This window comes from Gopherus evgoodei, chromosome 1 (genome assembly GCF_007399415.2).
Source record: "Gopherus evgoodei ecotype Sinaloan lineage chromosome 1, rGopEvg1_v1.p, whole genome shotgun sequence".
Taxonomy (NCBI): Eukaryota; Metazoa; Chordata; order Testudines; family Testudinidae; genus Gopherus; species Gopherus evgoodei.
The window spans coordinates 271,935,440-271,956,109 of NC_044322.1; the positions used below are offsets into that span (position 1 = coordinate 271,935,440).

The window sequence follows — 20,670 nt, forward strand, 5'->3', positions numbered from 1 at the left end:
CTGCAGGAGGAGAAGAAACCGCTGAAGGAAGGAGTGCAGGACATGCTGGTGAAGCACCATCTCTTCAGCTGGGACATAGATGGCTGACCCCGCCGACTGCGGGCCTTCTAGACTGCCACACTCAACACACACTCTCCTCCCCCTGCCCCTCCCCCCTCCGACCCATGGCTGCTCTCAGCCCAGCTGAAGCGACAGCCTCTCCAGCTCAGCTGGGCACTTTCCCCTAGGCACTGGGTGGCTGGAGGGCTGTGTGTGTGGTCTTGCAGGCAGAAATCCTTCGCCTAGCCTGTGCAGCACACCCTGCACCAGCTGCCCAGCTCTCAGTCCCATGTGTTCCCTTGTCCCCAACTGTAAGCCCTGCTCAGAGGGGGAGGCGGGGACTCTACCGGCCAGATCTCTAGCTTCCTTTTTGGCCCACCCTGCTGCTCCTCTGGGAGAGGATTTTAACCTGCCTCATAGCCACTCTCCCTACTGTCCTAGGGATAGTGAGCAGATCTGTGTGTCTGTTCAACGTCTCCAAGTGCCGCTGGAGCCCAGAATGTGAGGGCAGCAGGTGAAGAGACAGCCTCCCTCTTCAATGGACCCTGCAGTTATCAAGCACCCAGGGGGAGCTGAGGAATGCACAGAACCATTGGCTGACCTGAGCTTCCCTGACTCTTGTGCTTTAGAAGCCTCCCTCGGTGAAAGATTTTTTTGTCTTGTTGCTCTAGCAGTGTAAGGGATGGATGGGGGTGCTGACAAGATGTGCCTAAGGGAGCAGCCAGTTACCAACTATAACTGCCTTTGGGGATGGGGCTTTTTCTCAAGTGTGGAGGCAAGCCCCAGTTCTCCCTTAGCTGGCGGGAGTATCATACTGTTGTTTTAGCCTCTAACCGTGTTACTTTAAATTAACCAAAAAGATCTCTAGACATATCTGTATATTTTGGCATCATCTTAGCTCAGGAAGTGGGTTCAGGCCTGAGCTGGCTCAGGGAGACTAACTCAGCCCCTGCCCTGTGGGAAGAGGCTGAGGCCTGTAAGCTAGGAGTGGAGCATCACTACTGCTGTAGGGTAGCTTTGCTCCATGGCATCTGTGACTTTAGCAATGAAAGCACTTGTTTGTGAGCACAAACTACTCATGAAATAACACTAGATTCTTACTTTCCTTTAGTCTTTGGGTTGTAAATAAAGTGCATCTTGGGAGAGCTTTGGTGGTTTTCTCCAGTAGGGTTGGGGATGGTGGGTGAACCTTCCTTTGCTTTGCTGTTACAGGTCTCTGTGGGGTTTAAGATGGATGCCTGCTCTCTGAGCACCTGGAGGGAAAGAGGAATCCTTTACAGGAGCAGAGAATTGGTCTTTATCTCACTCAGTGACTCTAAAATCACCTCACCTCTTGTCCCTGTTTCCAGCTGAAATGGGTCTTAATCCTTATGGCTTGGTTTGGAATTTAGCTAATAGAAGAAGGCTGCACTGTGCAGTGGGATTTAGAGGCAACCAGAATTGCATCCCCACCCCTGCAGGGAAGGGTGCCCCTGTGTTGCAGAACAGAATATTCAATTGTGGCATTAGTGCCAATTCTACAGTGCAACAGTAGGGCTAGGAAAGACTAGGTCAAGCCTGGCTTCCTGACTAAGGCAGCTGTCAGAGACAGCAGCACACTGCCCCAGTGAGAGCATGGTGGGATAGAATATTCAGGACACTTCTAATGGTGACACAAGTCAACAACAGCGTTTTAAACTGTACAACTAAAAATCACATCCCGGACTTATCAGTGTAAAAAGACACAGCAGGAAGAGCCATTCTGCACTTTTTTGTCTTGTCATGCAGTTAAAAAAAAAGGTTCTTCGCAAGGCAACCACGTGCCTCACTGTAGGGGAGGGGGGAAGAGCTGTCTCAAAACAGAGTTCAGGACTGAACACAGTTAAGAGGTAAGGTGCCCTTTATACTTCCATGACGGAAGCAAAGAAAACAGGAGAGCCTTGCTTGATAGCTCTTTAGGAATTGTGCTGTCCTAAACCCAACCGGTGGCAAACTTGAGAAGGCTGGAGACAAATTGGAGCAGGTATGGGTGAGCACAGGGCCTGCAGGCCTGTTTCTATTCAAGTGCTACTCTAACAGGAATGGCTCCATTTGCAGGATACCTGCTCTTTGGGGAAGTTCCAGTGGAGGAGGTGCATGCACCAGAGACTGTAAACAGTGTTGCAGTGCCACACCTGGAGCTCGAGGTGAGGGCACACAGGGAGGTGTAGACCCACTGCTGCTCCAGTTCCTTCTCAACTAAGAAACCTGGCAGACTCTTTCCCTGAGGGGAAGAAGAGCAGGAGATAAAACATCCTGTGACACAAAACATCTTGAAGAACTCTCATTACTGTACAGCTAGGTAGCCTCTCTATGACCGGAGGGGTGCTCCAGTGTAGGAGCTTCCCAAGGAGTAGGTCAACATGGAGGTGGGTGGTGAATTGAAGAGCTGTCACTAATGTCATGTCAGCTCTGGATGCAGGTCTGATGGTGTAATGTTTGACAAATGTGTGAAACAAGGAGCAGGTTGCAGCCCTGCAGCTTTCTGAGATGGCAATGGCTATAGCAGTGGACTGAACCTTCACTTGCTGAGGGGTATATTTCACAGCAAATCAATCAAACCCTCTTGGACAGGCTTAGGAGAAATCAGCTGACCTCTTATCCTTTTTGCCAAGGATACAAATAGCCTTAATGCTGGCAGGGTAAATGGCAAGGGCCCTACTTACAGCTAATGTTTGGAGACAAGCTTCCTCCCTCAAGGTGCGGGCTTAGCCATTTGCTGGTATTTTATCTTATCTATCTGGGTTGGTGTGACATTCCAACAAGTCTTTAGGGAGGAATCAAGGATTGGGGGGATGCAGGGGGGGGCGCAGCATGACCTTGTCACGCTAGCACATAGTGGATCTGCCATGAACCCTGAGTTCTCGCATTCTGATGTCTATCAGAAGTAAGTCTTGAGGATGAAACAGCAGGGAGTTTGCAACTGCTGGTAAACCACTGTAGTATCTCTGTGAGGGGAGATGTACCAGTACCACAGTCATGCTGCACAGTTTACATAATACATACATAGTTGTGCAGTTGTCCAGCATTACTCTGCCAGAGGGACCCTTTCGGTCATAAAGTGAGTGCTGACATGGGTAGTGGCCTTTCCTTAGTTCCAGGATGTTGATTTGGAGTGATGGCTCGTGTGAGGACCATTTTCCCTGTGCTGTGGCACCTCACCCAAAAAAGGCATCCAGTGTGAAGATTTTTTTGAGGGTGGCAGACTGGGATTGCCACACCAACCTTCAGAGGCTCTTTCCACCTAAGAGGCTAGTACTCAGGGAGCCAGAGGCATACATAATCCTTAGCAAGGCCTGACCAATGCAGCCTTGCATCTGGCACAATGAATGTGGAGGCCGACGTGGCCTGGGAGTTGTATGGTGGTAAGTCCTTGCAGTTGGTTGGGGGCTGTCTAAGTGGTCTCTGTGGCTTTCAGTGCCCTTGAGATGGTCATCTTGGTCTTAGATGCATCTGCTAGAGGTGTCAAATAGTACCAAGCAAGGTACTTCTTGAGAAGGTGGTGGTAGACTATGCCAGAGTCTCTGGCAGAAGAAAGTGGCTTTCTTCTTTCAGAGGCCTTCAGCATGAACCTGCGTCTGGAGGGCACTGGTATGGCCTGAGAGGTTGAGGCCGATGTTAAGGGGAGTGTTCCTTGAGGAGGCGCTTCAGTCGTGCCTCTCTATCCTTGTGAGACCCACCATTAAGCCCCTGTGCAGACTTTACACTTGGATGGGACATGAGATTTTCTGAGGCACCACAGACACCTATAGGTGCTATCACTATAAGGAAAAGACCTGTGGCAGCTCTGTTAGGACTGGAACCTTGGGGTTTTAAGCATAATCTGGGTAAGTGCCATAGACCACAAAGGCTGAAGGGGCAAGAATCTCAGAGTGCTCCCCCCCCCCCCAGTTGTGCAGCAACTAAGAGGAAAAACCCAAAATTAATAGGCTAGGAAGCAGCTGTCAATGCAGTTGCTCCAGCTTGAGCTGCAGCAGTTAAGTGGAGTGGTGATGGGTCATCTGGGAGTACAAGACCCTGCACTTCAAGAGCACTCACCCACCAACTCTGTTACAATCGCTGGTCAAGAGTGCAGAGCCCCCATAAGGGCACATACTAAATAACTGGATCTCCAACTCCCATCCAGAGGGCAGCACCCTTCCCTCTACATTGGTAAAATGTCTTCCCCTTGGTTCAGTCTTGGAGAAATGGAGGTGGGTTAAAATCTGTCCTGTCTGGGCAGAGAGAAACTTGCTGTTTGTGGGCACGTGGCTAGTCCTCCCTCTCTGTATGGAAATATCCCAGCAGCGCCACTCATCATGTTTACCCACTTACCAAGAACAAAATGCTACAGCATTTGAAAGCAAGACAGAGCATGCTGGGAAGGGGACACTGCTGTAGGTGCAAAGAACGCACCCAGAACAAAATGCTACAGCATTTGAAAGCAAGACAGAGCATGCTGGGAAGGGGACACTGCTGTAGGTGCAAAGAACGCACCAGGAGAGTTAGGATTCTTCCTCCTCACTGCCTGTGCCTCCATGTCAAAGACAAAAGGTGAAAGGCTCTCAGTGCGAGGGCCAGGATGTCCTTGTATCACTGCCTACAAGACAGACCTTTTGATCATGTTTTTTCTTTATTTTTTTAATAAAATGTTTCTTTCCAAGTATTTATAACTGAAAAAATAATTCAATGTAAGGATTCATTCTCTCTCCCGTTAACTCTTCACTCTTGTCCTTTTCCAGTTGAGTGTTCATGCTGGAGCCCATTGCCTCAGACTGTGCTGATCACCCCTTGTTGGTGCTGCATAGTGGAAGGGAGAGTGCATGCTACTCAAATACATTATCAACAAGTAGTGGTTACAGCAGAAAGATTCAGGGTTACATTCAAGGTAGAGGCAGAACATCGGGCTTTTGTTTTTCCCTGTGAGATGCAACAGGGTCTCTCAGGAAAATCTCCAGGAGTACAGAGAAGTGGATGATCCTGCTTCTCAGCAAGGACCTAGGAGTTCTACCAGGTCACCTCCCCACCGAGAAGCACCGCCAGCAATGGGAACCTAGCTCTAGTATTGTTTCAGTACCAGCTACCGCACCGTAGAAGCCTCACTTTACTGAGGGGCTTAGGCCTTTTCCTATGCAGCAATAGCCCTCTGTGGATTTTACAGTCCCCTAGTTGGGGGGGCAGGGGGCAGTGACCTGGTTTACCCACCCTTTCCCCCACCCCACTTTCCTGCACTATTTCATTGCACTTTGATAATTTGTTTTCTGCTTGATCTTAACTCTTTTGTATTTAGGTTCTTATTTGTACAAAATCCAAAAAAAAGTAGCCCATCCTCTGCTCCAGTGGGGCCGGGGAGCACTGTGGTACAAGTAAAAGCAGCCTCCAAAGCCATATTGACAGCCTGGTTTTCACACAATACTGGAGCAGTTTAGGTCAGGATGGAAGCCCCTCTAGCCCAGGTCCCAAGGGTTACAGGACATGGGTTTGTTCTGCCTCAGGCACAATTTCTTTAACCCCAGGAGCACTGAGTAAGTGATTTGCATGGGTGCAGGTACACAGACACCTCGCTCAGACTCCCGAAGGTGACGTGATATGTAGAGTTCTGGGCAGAACATATGCAGCAGCCATGGTGGTGTGAGCCCCCTATGAAAAAACTGATTATTTTGTATCAGAGCAGGAGAAATAGGCAGCCCAGCTAGTGCAGAAAGCTAGGGCTAGGGCTAGGCCAGGCCATAAGAGAGAAGCCCGGTTCCAGCCTCTGATTCAGCAGTCCAGTCCTGCCTGGAGGGGGAGGAAGGGAACAAGGAAAGTTATAGCTGAGGACACCTGGCTTCTCCAGCACACCACTGGAGTAGGGAAGGATGCACAGCTTTGCACCATGGGAGACGGGCACAGCTTCAGCTCTGACTTGTGTGCACAACAGCTAAACACAGAATAGAAAAAAGCAATCTCCTTCGAAGGGCACGTGCAATAAGATGAGAACAGCTAAGCCATGGCCTGAATCCATCACCTCCCCACAGAATTAAAATACCAGCGCTGCTCCCAGAACAAGCAGAAGGGGCTCCGACACTCCCCCACTGTGATTCGGGTACACCATACCCAGCTGCCACTTATGCCTTGACATAGGGTAGGAAGGTGGACGCATCTCTGCCCCCCTTTCCCTCCAAGAACAGCTAGAGAGGTATATACACGTACAGAGCTTCTTCATTAGCTACTAATGAATGGCAGGTACCAAGAAAGCAGCATGATCCCCACCCAGCCACCCACCGAGGCATGGCTCTTCCCAGGTATGACAGGGACAGACTCCAGACAGGGTGATACACTGACATTATATTCAGCTAATGGGGCAGCATATGCAAAGGGAATTGAAATCTCTTACCCCAGCCCATGTCTGTCCTACTATCACACAAGCTGAAGGAGAGGAATTCACTTTTTCCTATTAAATTTTGTTTCAAAGCCAGTACCTCCAGCCTTGTGCCTCTGAAGGCAGCACCACCAGCCAGCTTCTCCACAGGAGTCCTGTTGGCTATGCTGCCTTCTGCCCACAGCCATGCACAGCAGACCCTCCCCGCTTCGAACAGGACCAGCACCTGTCCAGGGCAGAAGAGGGGAGGATCCAAACAGCATGGCTGGTTCACTTTTCACACAAGGTGGTAAATAACCATCACTGACCAGAGACAGAACAAGCTTAGAAGGGGACTAGGACAAGTAAGAAGTGTGAAGGCTTTAAAGCAGCCACCTCCAAACTCAGCCATAATTACCAAAGCCACTTGGCTGCCATTTCTAGGTCACATAAACTAAGCTAAAATCCCCACCCTGCTGAAGCATAGGGAGCTCACTGGAGTAGGTCAAAAACGGGGTGGGAGGGAGACTGGTGGTTAAATTTCTAGTAAGAAAATTGATTCAATTCCCCGCCCCCCTTTTACTCCTCTGGGACTGGGGAGAACATGGCACAGCCCAGCAGAGAACGTCCTGCCATCGCATCTGCTTTAGAGCTACCTGAGAATAGCTTCCACCCCTCTCCCGCCTCCCAGAGAGGGGCCTGTGCCAGAGCACTGCCATGCAAGGAAACATCTGCCACTGCTGCACAGCAACATGAGCATGAGGCTTGCCCACTCCCTTTCATTTCTGTGAAGCTCTGCGTCAGCTCTTTCTCCACCCCTTCCCCTGGGCAGCAGGAAAGTCTCCCTGTCCCTGCAGGGGCTCATGGCACAGGCGAGAAGTGAAAAGTTGTTCAGCTGAAGCCAGGAAACAAATCTCTCACCTGAAAATAGTGTCACCCTATGTTGCTTTTCTCTAATAGGCCACAGCACAGAAGGCTGCTTCACACACTGAGGAGACATCAATAGCTGCCTCACCCCTGGCTCCAGCCACCCAACAGCTCTTCTCCAGCACCCAGCCTCTTCTGGCCCTCAGCAGCCATTAGACCCAGACAGCCCAGCTGTGCCTAGTGAGCCACAGGTGTAGCAGGGCTTGAGCAGGCTGGTGCTAATGACCTGCCAAGAGAGAGCTTGGGCTGCAGGCTGAGTAGGAACCCCAGGGGGGCAGAATGAGCAAAGGGCCTGATGCAGCCTGAGTGCTGGGATTCTTGGCCCACCCCAGCTCTGCGAGAGCCTGGGGCCCCACTAGAAAGAGCAGAATTTTAGCACCGTAATGCAGTTTGGGACAGTCTCCTTTTGTGCAATATGAACCCAGGAGCAGGCTTACCCTTTCCTGTGCTGCAGCCATGACGATTATACCTGCTGCAGGGAACACACCTACCCCTCCTCCCACCCAAAACCCCATCCAGGATCAGCAGCTTGCAAAAGTCACACAAAGCTGAAGCCCGACTCTGCGGGATTCTAGGCAGGTACCTGCTCTATTGAGACTAACAGCACCTCCGAGCTGGGAAATGGAGGCCATGTAGTCTCCATCCAGCTGAGTGGCAGGAAGTCCATAAGCCCCTTTGACTGGCTCTCAGCATAGCCTGAGTTTTGCACTGCAGTGCCCTGCGCACTCCAGTAGCAATAATTACTCCACTTCGCTCATGGCCTTGGCCCAGAGCAGGATGGGAGGGCTGGGTTTCCAGTCATGATCCCCTTCTCCCTGTTCTGGTTTCTCATCCTGGGTTGTGTGAAGGGTTAATACAGGGCCCCTAACAAGCAACCACCTGACCTGCCTGAGGGAGGGTATTTCTTTGGGCACTAGCATCCGTGGCTATGGAGCTCCCCAGAGTGAAGGGTGCGCTGCCTGGTCATTCCTCATTTACCTCTCCCCCTCCAGCCACACGACAGATCCTAACCTATCGCATCCCTTCTACTGCCGCTGGTGGAAGGTGGCTTATTGCGTGAGCATCCCTTTGGCCTGAAGCCTCTCCTATAACTGAGACCGGCGTGACAGCTCTGGTCTGCAGGAGGAGCGGGGCCATGGCTAACTCAGTGCTCCCCCTTCCTTAAACAGCTGCTGGGAGGAATAGCTGAGCTGCTGCCTAACACAAGGAGTCCCCATCAATGACCGTTCACCCTTCAGCCCCCCCAAAACAGCATGAACCCCTTTGGTTCCCAACTGCTTTTACATTGCCCCATACCCCTTCCCTCTCCTGGCTCCCAGGTGAGCTGTTCCCAGTTGAGCCAAAGGAGCAGAGGAGGCCCCCCTGCCCTGCAGTGGTGTTATTTCAGCTTTAGAGCAGGGGTATAGGCAGGGAACCAGCCAGATTCAAAAGCCTGCAGCCCCTGTCCCCTGACAGCTATGGTTACTGCTCTGGTCTGACCTGCTGATTGTAGCCCCCATGAGTACAATGACCGACCAACAGCTATGCCAGTCCTTGCCAATGGTACAAGTTTCACTACAGGAGGTCACGACTGGGGGAAGAGTTTACACGCAAGGGGCTCATTTTTGGTTGATTGGCCTCCTCTCGCCCCATGCCTGTGCCCTCCCCCCCCCATTCCCTTCAGTCTCCATTCAGAGAGCTACAAGCAAGAATCCCACTGCAGCTGCAGATCATGTCCATCAAGGAAGTCTGTGGAGAAGAGGCTGGGGACTGCAGTGCTTAGGGGAGCAAGGCTCATGACAGGGCCCCCCGAAAGCTCCAGCCAATCCATGCTGTCCAAGTTACCCTCAGCTAGGTCCAGGACTAGTCCCCCAGTAGGCTCATGGGCAAAGTGCAATTCTGAGGTGTCCATGGGTGAAGGCGGGTGGTCCAGAATGGCTGAGCTGCTCAGCATCTCGCTATGGAGGTCATCTATCAGGGACAAGGGCTCAGGCCCATCGTGGCCTGCTGGCAGAAGTGGGAGGCCAGTGCTGCTCTCCAGGAAGTCCTCCAGCCGGCCTGCTATGACAGGATTAATGCAGCTAGTGTGGCCAAGGGACACGTGCAGGGGAAGCTCAGAGGAATGGTGGCTGTTGGACGGTGAGGCGCATGCTGGAGACACTGATGTCTCCTTCCCAGCTGGAGATGGCTGCTCCTTGAAATCAGCTGAAATCTCTGTAAAGAAAGAACACAGAATCCCAGGGTGATGAAAGGCTCCAGTTAGTGGAGGTCAGACCCCTCAGATCCCTGAGCTAGACCATCATCAATCCTGACACCATGAGCCATACGCTGATCACCAACAGAGGTCAAGAAACCTCTGCCAGCTACACAGTAGGCTGGCTTAGGGGAGTTTTAAACCTGTCTTATCGGGAACCATCATGGGCCAGGGCCATGTGAGGGAGGCCAACCCAGAGCAACCACAGGTCTGATGCAACACAGCAGCTACAGGAGTTTTATGATACGTTATACCAGTGCCTGACAAGTCTGTTTCATAGCGCCACACCATACCCTGCTTATGTTAAGGGCAGCATCAAATGAAGAATAAGCAAGGGCCAGGGTATACGTACACTAGTGGCAAGACCGAGCTCACTAACGCTGCTCCCTGTTGGGGAGCCAAAGGGTGGGAGTCACACTAGCACATGAGCTCAGTGCTACACAAACCATAGACAAACCCAGAGGTGACCAGCCAGCAACCTCACTGATTTTCTCCTCACCTCCACTCTCTATGAGGATGTCAAACAGGTCATCCATCTGTTGGCTTGAACAGCCATTCTCCTGGGAAGAGAGAGTGATGAATTAGACCCACACTTACAAGACACACAGTAACCACCAATCTGCTGGTCTAGTCCTTCTCCTTCTCCTTCCCGCACTGATCTGGTAGGATGGTGCCTATAGCAGGATGGAACCAATGACCTCTGTCACCCCAAGGTGTTACTGGAAGAAGAGTGTTTATAGCAGTGTGGGGTCCTACAGCCCCACCATGTCCCTGTATTATGGGTATGTCTACACTGCAGCTGGGATGGGTAATTCCCAGTTTGGGCAGACATGCTCCTTACTAGCTGTGATCAAGTTAGTGTGCTAAAAGTATCGGTGGGGCCACAATTGCATGGGCGGCAGGATCTTGGATGGGATTGTCCTCGGCAGTTAACCAAATCCCTTGCAGCCACACTAGCATGTGTACCTCTACCCAAGCTCAGAAATACACCTCCATCCGCAGTGTAGACAAACTCTAAGAAGGAGGTAATCTTATCTCAATCTCAGCGGGCATATGGACCAAAGAGTGAAATGGAAGGTGACTCCATTTCCACTGAAACTCCACAAAGGTAATTCACCTTGACTCCTTGTGTGCAGCTCAAGGTCAGTTAGAAAAGGCCCCTTGTGTTGCAGTCTCTGCATTTCCTAAGCACCTGCCCCTGAATTCAGGGAGCAACATGGGTCTTGGATTTGCAGAGGGCAGCCAACCCACACGCTCCCCAAGACGTTCCTCGTGGAAGCACAAGGAAGTGGCTGCTCTTACCTCATGGTGTTTTGGCTGTTGCTTCATGGCCTCTTCATAGCCTGGTGGTTCTTTCATCAGCACCGAGGAGCCAGAGAGAGGAGGTGAAGGGGTCCCAAAAAGGGATGGGTGCTGCTTTTGCTGCTGCTCAAGGTCCATCTGGGATGGTGAAGTGGCAGCAGGAGAACCTGGCTGTGAGGACGACTGTTTAGAATGAAGGAGAATGGAGTGAGTAGGTAGAAAGCCCATTTCATCTCCCACATCATGGCTGCTCCCACATATCCTGGAGAGATCATTCCTTCTGTCTCCGCCAACGCTGGCAGAAACCACACTGTTTCTGCTCTTCTCTCAGTATCTCTGCTCCTTCTTGTACTGTGTGTGTAGGACGTCCCCCGTCCAGATCACAAATGAAAAGCCTCTGCTGGAGCACGCCCATGCCACGCACCACCACAGGGCTGCACCAGGGTGAGGAGCAGCTCATCTGTTTGGGTGGGTGGATTCCCCCAGCACTTCACAGAGACACAGGAGGACTATCCCCACAATATCAATGTAATCTGTGTGCGACTGCCTAGAACCGTTATTTTACCCTTTCCTCTCCATAATGAGTCTGCTTTGGAAACACAAAACTATTCACAAAACACGGGCTGTGGAGAAGTCCGCAGGCTCAGATAGTGTCAGATCTCACAAACTTAGCAGAGGGGGTGGGGACAGACCTCAGAAGAGAGCTCTCCAAAGGAAACCCAAGGTATTACAGGAAGTGGTGGTGGTGACTCAGCACTGAAGCAGTGCTCCAGAGATGTGCTAAAAATACTGTGTTAAGGCCTTAGACTTTACTATGATCATTAAAGAGCCATTCCACAGTTTATGTTAAAGTAGGAATAATGGTCCAAGTACCCTGGAGGAACTCTGGCTCAGATAGTTATACATGCTGCCTCTCTAAACCTCTCTGGGAGTTTCATCTGGGAAGGTATTTTTCACTTTCCTTCACGGTAACACTGTGGGCAGCAATGCTAGTGCACAGAAGTGATCCCTGTATATCCAGCCTCCAAAGTCCCTTACAAATCTGGTCTATCAAAGTGAAAGGGCCTGAAACCTGGCACGGTGACCTGGACTCCATGGGATATGCAGGGAAGCTACCTTTTTCAGCACACTGGGTTGGCTGGCTTTACTAGGAGCACCAGTTTTCAGAGATCCTTTGTGGAAGCCGTTGAGGAAAAAGGGCTGCAGGTTTGGAGGCGCTGAGAAAGACAAAATTGTGTGGGGCAGCTGCCCAGTGACCACCTGCAGACCTGGCTTCTGAGCCTGCATGGAGACAGAAAGATTAAGAGAGCTACAAACCCCTGCATGGCATGTGAGTGAAGATCAATCACAGATTCTGGCTGGCCTAAGGAATTTAGCTTTTCAATGGAGAAAGGTGCCTTTGGTTAAAAAACATTCACCTCTGTATTAAAGGTCCTATCAAATCCACGCACTGACCCTCTTCAAAGATGGTCCCACAGCACATGGGTAAGAGCAACAGAACAAAGAAGTTTGATCACATCACTCAGACAAGGCCACTGCCTCCCCATTCATTTCAGGATCCAGTTCAAAAGTTACCCTCCTAATCCTTAAATCCCTTCACAGACTTGCTCTAACCTAACTGATGCACTAGGGAACACACTGAATTATCCCCTGATCTAGAAGGGAGAAGATGCAGATCAGGAACTCCTGAGAGGTCACTGAGAAGGGTTATAACCTCCTCAGACCTTGTTTCTTTACAGCATTACATCTTTGACAGCCAGACGCAATCCGTAACCAAAGGAAGTTTGGGGGGGGGGGCGAGGAGGGCATCTCAACACAGATAATCAGGACCCAAGTTTTAACATGACACCTACTACTCTGGAAGGAGATTTCTCAGAGTGCATACCCCACCCTAGGGTGCAGAGAAGCCCTGCCAACCCCAGTGCAGTAATTGCCTTTTGATTTCAGTGGGACTCCTCAAAGGGTAAGGAACTACAACATGAACAAGGAGGACACACTCCTGCCCTTTATTTGTTTACAATCACTTTGTAAGGACACTTTCACACAGTACTAGGTTGTTCAACTGCTTTGTGATTAAGGGTACATCTACACAGCAAAGAAAAATCTGCAGCTGGCCCTAGGGTGACCAGACAACAAGTGTGAAAAATTGGGGGGAGGAGGGGAGAGTCTATATAAGAAAAAGCCCAAATATCGCAGCTGTCTCTATAAAATCGGGATCTCTGGTCACCCTAGCTGGCCTGCAACTCGAGCCCTGCAAGCCTGAGTTGGCTGGCACAGGCCAGCCCAGGTTTTTCTTTGCTGTGTAGACATATCCGAAGGGCCAGAGCTAATACATTGTTAGGGATTCTCATCTATTCTTCATGCCATAAATCCCATGTTCAACGTCCTCAGAGGCATCCCAGGATCCTTTGCCCCAGTGCCTACAGCTCTTCTGTGGGAGTCACCATGGGAAATTGGCTCAAAGCTGTATGGCATGTCTGACACTCCGAGGAGGCCTGGTTATAAGAGGCTGAGCAAAGCTGCTTCAGCAGAAGGCTGGAGATATGAAATGGGAGCATTGTGCAATCTCCATTCATTCCCCCCCATGCTGCTGGCAGCTCCCAGGCCAAGAACCGATGCACTATGCAATTGCAACCTGTGATGGGGAAGGAAAGTGCAGTGCAGTGCAGTGTGGGGTCTCCCTCTGTAGTGATGGTCTCAGAACTGATTCGTCCATGTGCTCCCTTTCCCCTCTGCGACTCAGCCAACCACCAGGCAAAGGCAAAACAAGGAAGGAATGCAAGCATGTGGTCAGCTACCTTCCTGATGGGCTGGTTCAGTAGCCTGGGAGGCTGCTGCTGCGAGTTGCTTGCAGGTAGCTGACACTGTGGTTGGTTGGATATTTTAGTGGGTGACGACTGCACTCTCTGAGAAGAAAAAGATGAATGAGAACAAAGCTATTCACTGTACTATTTGAGGGGGTTGTAGAGGCTGAAGAGAGAAACAGGGTTTAGTTTTCCTGAAGCTAAAATGAAGTTAAATGTATTTCCCAACCCTTACATCTTTAGAAAATTCACTTGTTAGTTTCTCCCACCAACAAAATTGGAACACTGCCTACTATTAGGTACACAGGAATTGCCAGGCCGAATCAGGACCCTGTCTCTGAGAGTGACCATTACTAACAGCTTCTGAGGAAGTGCAAGAAATGCTGCAGTAATCAGTTATGGGAAGAACTACTCCTATTTCTTCCTAACCCCAAATAGTTAGAGGTTGGCTTATACTCTGAAGCTTGAGGGTTTCTGTCCCTGACTAGACTTCTGGAGTCGATGTTCAAGATACTTTTGTTAAATGCTGAATTATCTCCCACCAAAATCAAAGGGAAAAATTATTTGGGCTGGGCTCGTCTCTATCCTCATCATTGAAAGGCTTTGCTTTCTGTCAGCCCCACTACAGAGTGGCACATGGAAGAACAAAACAAAAGATCATTTAACAAGACACACACTCCTGTTCCCAGGGCTCTGATTTCAGCATTCAAACCTCAATTAGACAAGGTCATCTACTGGAAAACTCGAGCTACAATCTCTTTTCTCTCCACAGTGATGAGTGGTGGAATTCCCACTGCCTTTTACTATAGCGTAGTAAAAACCTGTATGCAGTGTTGTAGCTGCACTGGTCCCAGGATATTAGAAAAACAAGGTGGGTGAGGTAATATCTTTTATTGGACCAACTTCTGTTGGTGAGAGACACAAGCTTTTGAGCTTACACAGAATTCTTCTCCTGGGGACCTGAATAGGACCTCCGTGTAAGCTTGAAAGCTCCTCTTTCTAACCAATAGAAGTTGGTCCAATAAAAGATATTACCTCACCCACCTTGTCTCTATAGTAAAGACTTGTTCCTTCACACTTTTTTGGACCAGGAATCAGTGTGCCGCATCAGATCATTGGTCTGCCTAGCCCAGTGTCCTACCTGTAACTGTAACCAGAACCTGATGATTTGGGGAAGGCTAAGAAACCTCTAATGTACCTAGTTAATTATGCAACACTGTACATGAGGTTTGTGTGCCTGGAATTCCGTCCCATCCCCTGGCACTGATCTGTTTTTGCCCTGAAGCAGAGGACTGGATTATGCTCATCTTGGTTTCCATAGCTACAAATTTTACAGCCAGTCATAATATCATCCAGCCATTTTAATTTGTAAAATTAATTTCCAAATTCTGATGTCACTCTGTGGTAAAATGAGCCCCCCATAATAATGACCAGGGACTTGCAGAGCAGGACTAGACTGCCTAGTATGGGAGGGACAGTGCAAGCCTACCTGCAGTGGTGTGCAGCTATTCCCCTGTGGTGAGAGGCCCCGCCTCTCAGCATTCTGATTGGTCACTGTAAGGACAATGTGGGTCCCTGTGGAATCTGTGATGAGGGTAGGGGGAGGGGCCCCCTTGATAAGGTCACTCAGGGGACCCCCTTGTTGACCAAGGATGAGCTGCGGGGTGTGGGACTGGCATGGTGGCTCTGTTTCTGCTGTCGGCACCTCCTGCTTCACCATCACTGCTTTCTTTGGCACTGAGCTTGGATCTGAAGTGTCCATTTGGCTAGCGGTGGACACAGGGTTGAACTGATCCGTTTGGCCATCAGGCGGCCCTGCAGACTGGCAACTTGGGAAACCGTTTTCACTCTTAATCTGGGTGCCAAAAGCCACTGGACTAGAGGCAGGGACTACTCCTCCCACTCCGGTTTCCATGGCTAGTAGTGGCTGCTGAGACCGTTTCTCCTGTTCTAGTTGCAGCCTCAGCATCTCCACCAGCTGCTGCTTCTGTTTCAGCATTCGGGTGAGTTCCTCAATCTGCCTGTCCTTCTCCTGCAACATCTGATCTTTATCCTGGACCTCCATATCCTTGCTGCTGCTGATGCTGCACCGCTCCAACCTGGGTGCTGGATTTAGGCTGCAGGAGGTAGCCTTAGAGCTCTCTTCCTTCATCAGGAACTGCACTGGAGATGCCTGCAGGGTGAGCTGGGTCAGAGGCGAAGTCACCGTCTCTCCAAAGGCATCTCCAGTGGCAGAGTTCTCATCCCCAGTACTCATCTGTGAACGCTCTGAGGGGGTGGGCGAAACAGGTGGTGTTGAGCCTGTGCTCCCAAACTTCATCATGCCATTGCTGGTGACAGTGGCCACAACTACCTCTGCTGGTGCAATGCCAGCAGTGACCAGGGCCGGCCCAGTGCTCAGCCTAGCAGCTGGGAAGGCTACCACCACCTCAGCAGCTTTTGGGAGGATGGCTGTTGCACTGGGCTTGGGAATGCTGGCTGTTTGGCTGCCATTCTGCTCCTGGTAAGCTCTGAGTCGCTCAATCAGGTCCGTCTTGGTGCCTGAGACAGGCAGCGCCCTCATCTTCAATTCTTGCTTCAGCTCTGCCACCTAGGAAGGAGAAAACTGTGTTACAACTAAAAGAAAACCCACCGCAACCGGACCTGCATTTAACACATATGAGAGTCATGAGACAAGGGACTGAACTGACAGCCCAGCAGACTCGGGGTCCTTTATTCCCATACCCCAGGTACAGCAGCAATGCCAGCTGCCACTACATACTGCCCTCCCAGTGTGCCTCAGCCCAGCTCCGGAGCGGCCATCTCATTCAGTCCTTGCCTTCTCAGCTGGCAATGCCAATAAAGGACCAATTAGTTTTCGTGCTGATGGCGGCATGAACATTTACCTTCATTTCATCTAGGTTGGTGGGGAGAGATCCCAGTTTGCCCACTGTGGCATTACTGTTTTGTCGCATCAGCCCACTAGAACTGGAGGACACAGAAGATGCGCTGCTGACGGTAGTAGAGACACTACGCATGGCAGGGGCACTGGTGCCACTCTGCTGCTCTCCTGGAGGCCTGCAGGAAGAAAAAGTGTAGATATCAGAATCAAGGTGGAAGGGATCCTCATAGCTCACCAGCTGTGCTGAGAAGCCCAACAAGGACATTTGCAGCACTGTGTGCCTGTGGAAGCATCTAGGGCATCAGCACCCCCAGTGTTAAAGCATGCCAATAAATACCTTCTGCCTGTACCAAGATACTCCACTCTGGCCACTGAAAAACCAACTAACTTCAGCTGCTCTTGCCTGACAGATTTACCCAACACAGACCACTTCTTGAGGGTGACAGTAACTTGACAGGATTTACAACTCCTATGCCTCACACCTTCAGAGCTCAATGTGCTTGGAATCTGATGAACTTACTAAGGGAGCAAGTCCCTCACGAGCGATGGGGAGAGGCAGGAGAGGATCGTGGGCAGTGCAGTAAGTCCCATCCTTTGGCAGGGCAGATAGGATGGTCTGGTAGCTAGTGCAGCTCATGGAGACCATGATTAGGGATGGGAGGGCAGGGGCTTCCATATGGATGAGTAGTGTTGTGGGACCCGTACTTTGGTGGGGCTGGCAGGATGGTCTGATAGTTGTAGTGCTGCTGCTGCTGCTGGTTGAGGATCTGGAGCTGCAAGAAGAGCTGTTGCTGCTGCAGTATTTTGGCATAGGATGAGTCCATAGGGGGAGCCCCTTTGTCCTGCTTTTGGTCCGGGGGTATGTACTGGTGGTATTTAAGCTTCTTGACTTTCGGCTTCAATTCCTTGGCTTTTTTACTGCGCTGAGACTTCTCGCTGGCAGACTTGGGCTGGCTTTGCTATTCAATGAGAGAGGGAGGGGAGGAAGAAAATAAAAATAGATGTAGCAGATGCACTGGGATAGCGTTAACATCTAACTGAAACCTGCAGGCAAACCAGGCTTTTTACTTCAAAACTCTCTCCAGATTTGACTCCAGGGCCTTTCCACACTCTTAATGCAGAGATAGTAGTACACACTCAGCAGTTTGGCTAGCTCCAGGACCTTACACAGCACCAGAACAAGGGTACAGAGACAAGAACACAAGAAGGATTACCACAGGCAACAGACCATTGAACAATTAGCCCAGACTCCTTCTCCCTGACCATGGTCAATGTTAGGTGCTTCAGAGGAAAATTTTTATATATAGGACCCTTGGCAACTGCACTATAATATGTTTGGAAGGGGAGGCGACACCTTTCTGACCTAATCCCTGTCTCAACGTCCTCCTGTAACTGATGAAGATATAGACATTGATCCATCTCAAGCCCGGGAAGGTCCTTTAAGTAGAAACCAGGGGGAGACAGTGAATGATGCCAGATGTTCTTCCAGCACCTCAGCATCTCTTAATCTAGTACTCCCACTCTCTACCATCCCCAGAGCAGCCACATTAACGTCTATAAAAATGGAGTGACATCTGCCACTCCCCATACCTTAATGAGCGTTGGTGGGGGCTTGGCAGCAGGAACAGTGGTTCTGTTGGCGAAGCTAGGAGGCAGCAGAGGTGGCGGTGGAAGAGGAGGGAGTGGCTGTTCAGGTAGGAAAGGTGTTTCATTGGAGTCTGCATTGATTTGTAACTGGGACACAACCTGCAAGGGAAGAAAGAGCACCACTCAGACACAGACACACAGCTAAAAGTTTTCTCTCCACTGTTACAATGTTGCCCTCATTTCAGAGAGCAGGGGGCTGTAGGAACATTCCACTAAAGTTGCTATGCACAGGTTACCAACCATTAAATGGCCACCTGGTTTCTTAATTCACTCACTGAGATCCTCTTGTCCAGCATGGGAGAAGTACGCTTCAGTGGGATCAAAGCATCCTAGAACAAGGAAGGAATCAAAGCCCACTTCTAACTCTATGCCCCTCCTACTTTTGTCTCCCAGGAACAGTCACATACACTTAATACACATGGCATTATCAAACAACTATTCCCACTACCAATCCCCAACAGGACACAACTAGGTGCCCTCTCCTATCGCTTCTAGGGAATCACTGGAGGCCCATTCTCACTGCAGCTACCCACAGAGGCACCAGACACATGGTTTTGCTGGTACACCTCTACCTTGATATAACGCGGTCCTTGGGAGACAAAAAAAATCTTACCCTGTTATAGGTGAAACCGCGTTATACTGAACTTGCTTTGATCCACCAGAGTGCGCAGCCCCACGGCCCCGGAGCACTGCTTTACTGTGTTATATCCAAATTTGTGTTATATCGGGTGGCGTTATATCGAGGTAGCTGTGTACCACTTAGAACCTAGACATCTCATGTGATTTCAGTGATATCTCACTGATGTATTACTGAGGAACAAATCAGTTTCTTGGCAGTGACACCTTGTAGATGTCTCTATGGCTCATCCCTCATTCAGGGATCCAGGCATTTGCACTGCCCCAATCTAATAAGGGTTCTGAGGTCCCAGTGAGCAGCAAGAGTTAATACTCAGCATTGTTACCTGAGCTGTTGATGACACAGTGGTGCTGGGAAGCGGCTCACCAATCCGCGCATCCATTGGTGACGGTACAGATCCCTGGGATTCATGGCTGGCTGGCTGCTCTGGGGACAGGGCATCACTGCTATCCTCGTCAAAAGAGGAATTGTCTGCAACCTTTGGGTAGTTCACCTGCCCAACTGAAAACAAAAGGTAATTTCAAACACTGAATGTATAACAGTCACCATTGGCCAGCGGGGGGTGAGCTGGGCTGTCCACGTTAGCTTAAATCCCAAACCCAAGAGATAAGAGAATAAAGCACAGACCTGAGCCTTTCCAGGGTGCTTCCATTCTCTCTGCAGAGTCAATACTATTGGTCAACAGTATCAAGTGTAACAGAGTAGTCCGCAGGAGTATGGAAACACTTCCCTTACCTATGGATTGGGTCATCCACTAGAACAACTGTTGCTGCTTCTACTATACCCTGAGGCCTAAAGGCTGACTGAGAAGGATCCGGGCAATGGCACCTGACAAGGGGCACTGAGGACTTGGTTTGGTGGCTTCTCAATTAGGAAGGTTAGGTGTTAGTTTGCATTGTCTAGTCTCAAGTAATGATTTCTTTAGTGTTGGCCAGCTGCATGCTATAGGATAGGATGGGGCGGGCAAACTTTTTGACCTGAGGGCTGCATCGGGTTTCGTAAATTGTATGGAGGGCCGGTTAGGGAGGGAGTCGTGGCTCGTCCCCCACCTATCTGCCCCCACCCCCGGGACTCCTGCCCATCCAACTCCCCTGTTCCCTGACGGCCCCTCTGGGACCCCTGCCCCATCCAACCACCCCTTCTCCCTGTCCCCTGACTGCCCCCAGAACCCCTTCCCCTGACTGCCCCCTGCCACCCCATCCAACCTTCTCCCTCCTTCCTGACTGCCCCCTGGGACCCCTGCCCCCATTCAACCCCGTTTCCCCCCCGCAACCACCATCCACACCCCTGCCCCCGACCAACCACCCCTGGGAAAGGAAGAAGGATCTTCCTCCTCAAAGGAGGTGTTGACAGTTTCTGTTAGTTGGGATCCCAGATGTTCTCTACTCTCTTTTTCTAGACACAAAAGGGTCAATCACAAGAGGTGGCCCTAACTGTTCCTTGGACCTCTATCTGTACATATACGGCCCCCTCCAACAATAGTATCTGTCTGTCCCACAAACATTAATTTATCCCCAAGACACCCCGTGAAGCAGGGGAGTAAGATCACTCCCATTTTAAAGATGACCAGATGAGGCAGAGAGAAAATAAGTGATGTGTCCAAAGAACCAGGAACCGAGCCCAGATCTCTCAAGCCCCAGCTCAGTTTCTTAACCACAAGATAATTCTTCCTCTCTTCCTTGATAGTGAAGCCAGGCTTGCTCCTACCACAGCCCTGCACCTCTCAGTGAAACATATGCATCCTTGCTCACGAGCATGCCTCCACTGGCCTCTGAAGGAGGTAGCAATTCCTGCAGCGACTGCCCAGGCTTCAGAAGGGTACGGCTATGTTTCATACAGCCTGCCCAATAAGAAGTGGGGTGA

The 20,670-nt window shown here is 50.5% G+C and overlaps 2 protein-coding genes across 10 annotated transcripts in view; one reads left to right on the forward strand and one right to left on the reverse strand.

The window, feature by feature from the left end:
- Positions 1–4,702, forward strand: part of SGSM3 (small G protein signaling modulator 3) — a 71,411-nt gene extending 66,709 nt beyond the window's left edge. For 2 of the 4 annotated variants that reach the window (XM_030546895.1, XM_030546889.1), the window contains one exon: positions 5–1,184. In XM_030546895.1, coding sequence (XP_030402755.1) covers positions 5–87 — 83 coding nt within the window. In that variant the 3' untranslated portion in view covers positions 88–1,184. Of the gene's footprint in view, positions 1–4; positions 4,438–4,518 lie in introns of those variants that run through there. The other 2 variants (XR_003998280.1, XM_030546904.1) reach the window with 2 other exon arrangements.
- Positions 4,651–20,670, reverse strand: part of MRTFA (myocardin related transcription factor A) — a 169,070-nt gene continuing 153,050 nt past the window's right edge. For 5 of the 6 annotated variants that reach the window (XM_030546863.1, XM_030546859.1, XM_030546882.1 and 2 more), the window contains 10 exons: positions 19,133–19,308; positions 18,114–18,269; positions 17,229–17,482; positions 16,528–16,699; positions 15,132–16,232; positions 13,637–13,744; positions 11,955–12,119; positions 10,839–11,021; positions 10,036–10,096; positions 4,651–9,496 (listed from right to left, as the gene is read on the reverse strand). In XM_030546863.1, coding sequence (XP_030402723.1) covers positions 8,982–9,496; positions 10,036–10,096; positions 10,839–11,021; positions 11,955–12,119; positions 13,637–13,744; positions 15,132–16,232; positions 16,528–16,699; positions 17,229–17,482; positions 18,114–18,269; positions 19,133–19,308 — 2,891 coding nt within the window. In that variant the 3' untranslated portion in view covers positions 4,651–8,981. The remainder of the gene's footprint in view (positions 9,497–10,035; positions 10,097–10,838; positions 11,022–11,954; positions 12,120–13,636; positions 13,745–15,131; positions 16,233–16,527; positions 16,700–17,228; positions 17,483–18,113; positions 18,270–19,132; positions 19,309–20,670) is intronic. The other variant, XM_030546868.1, reaches the window with a different exon arrangement.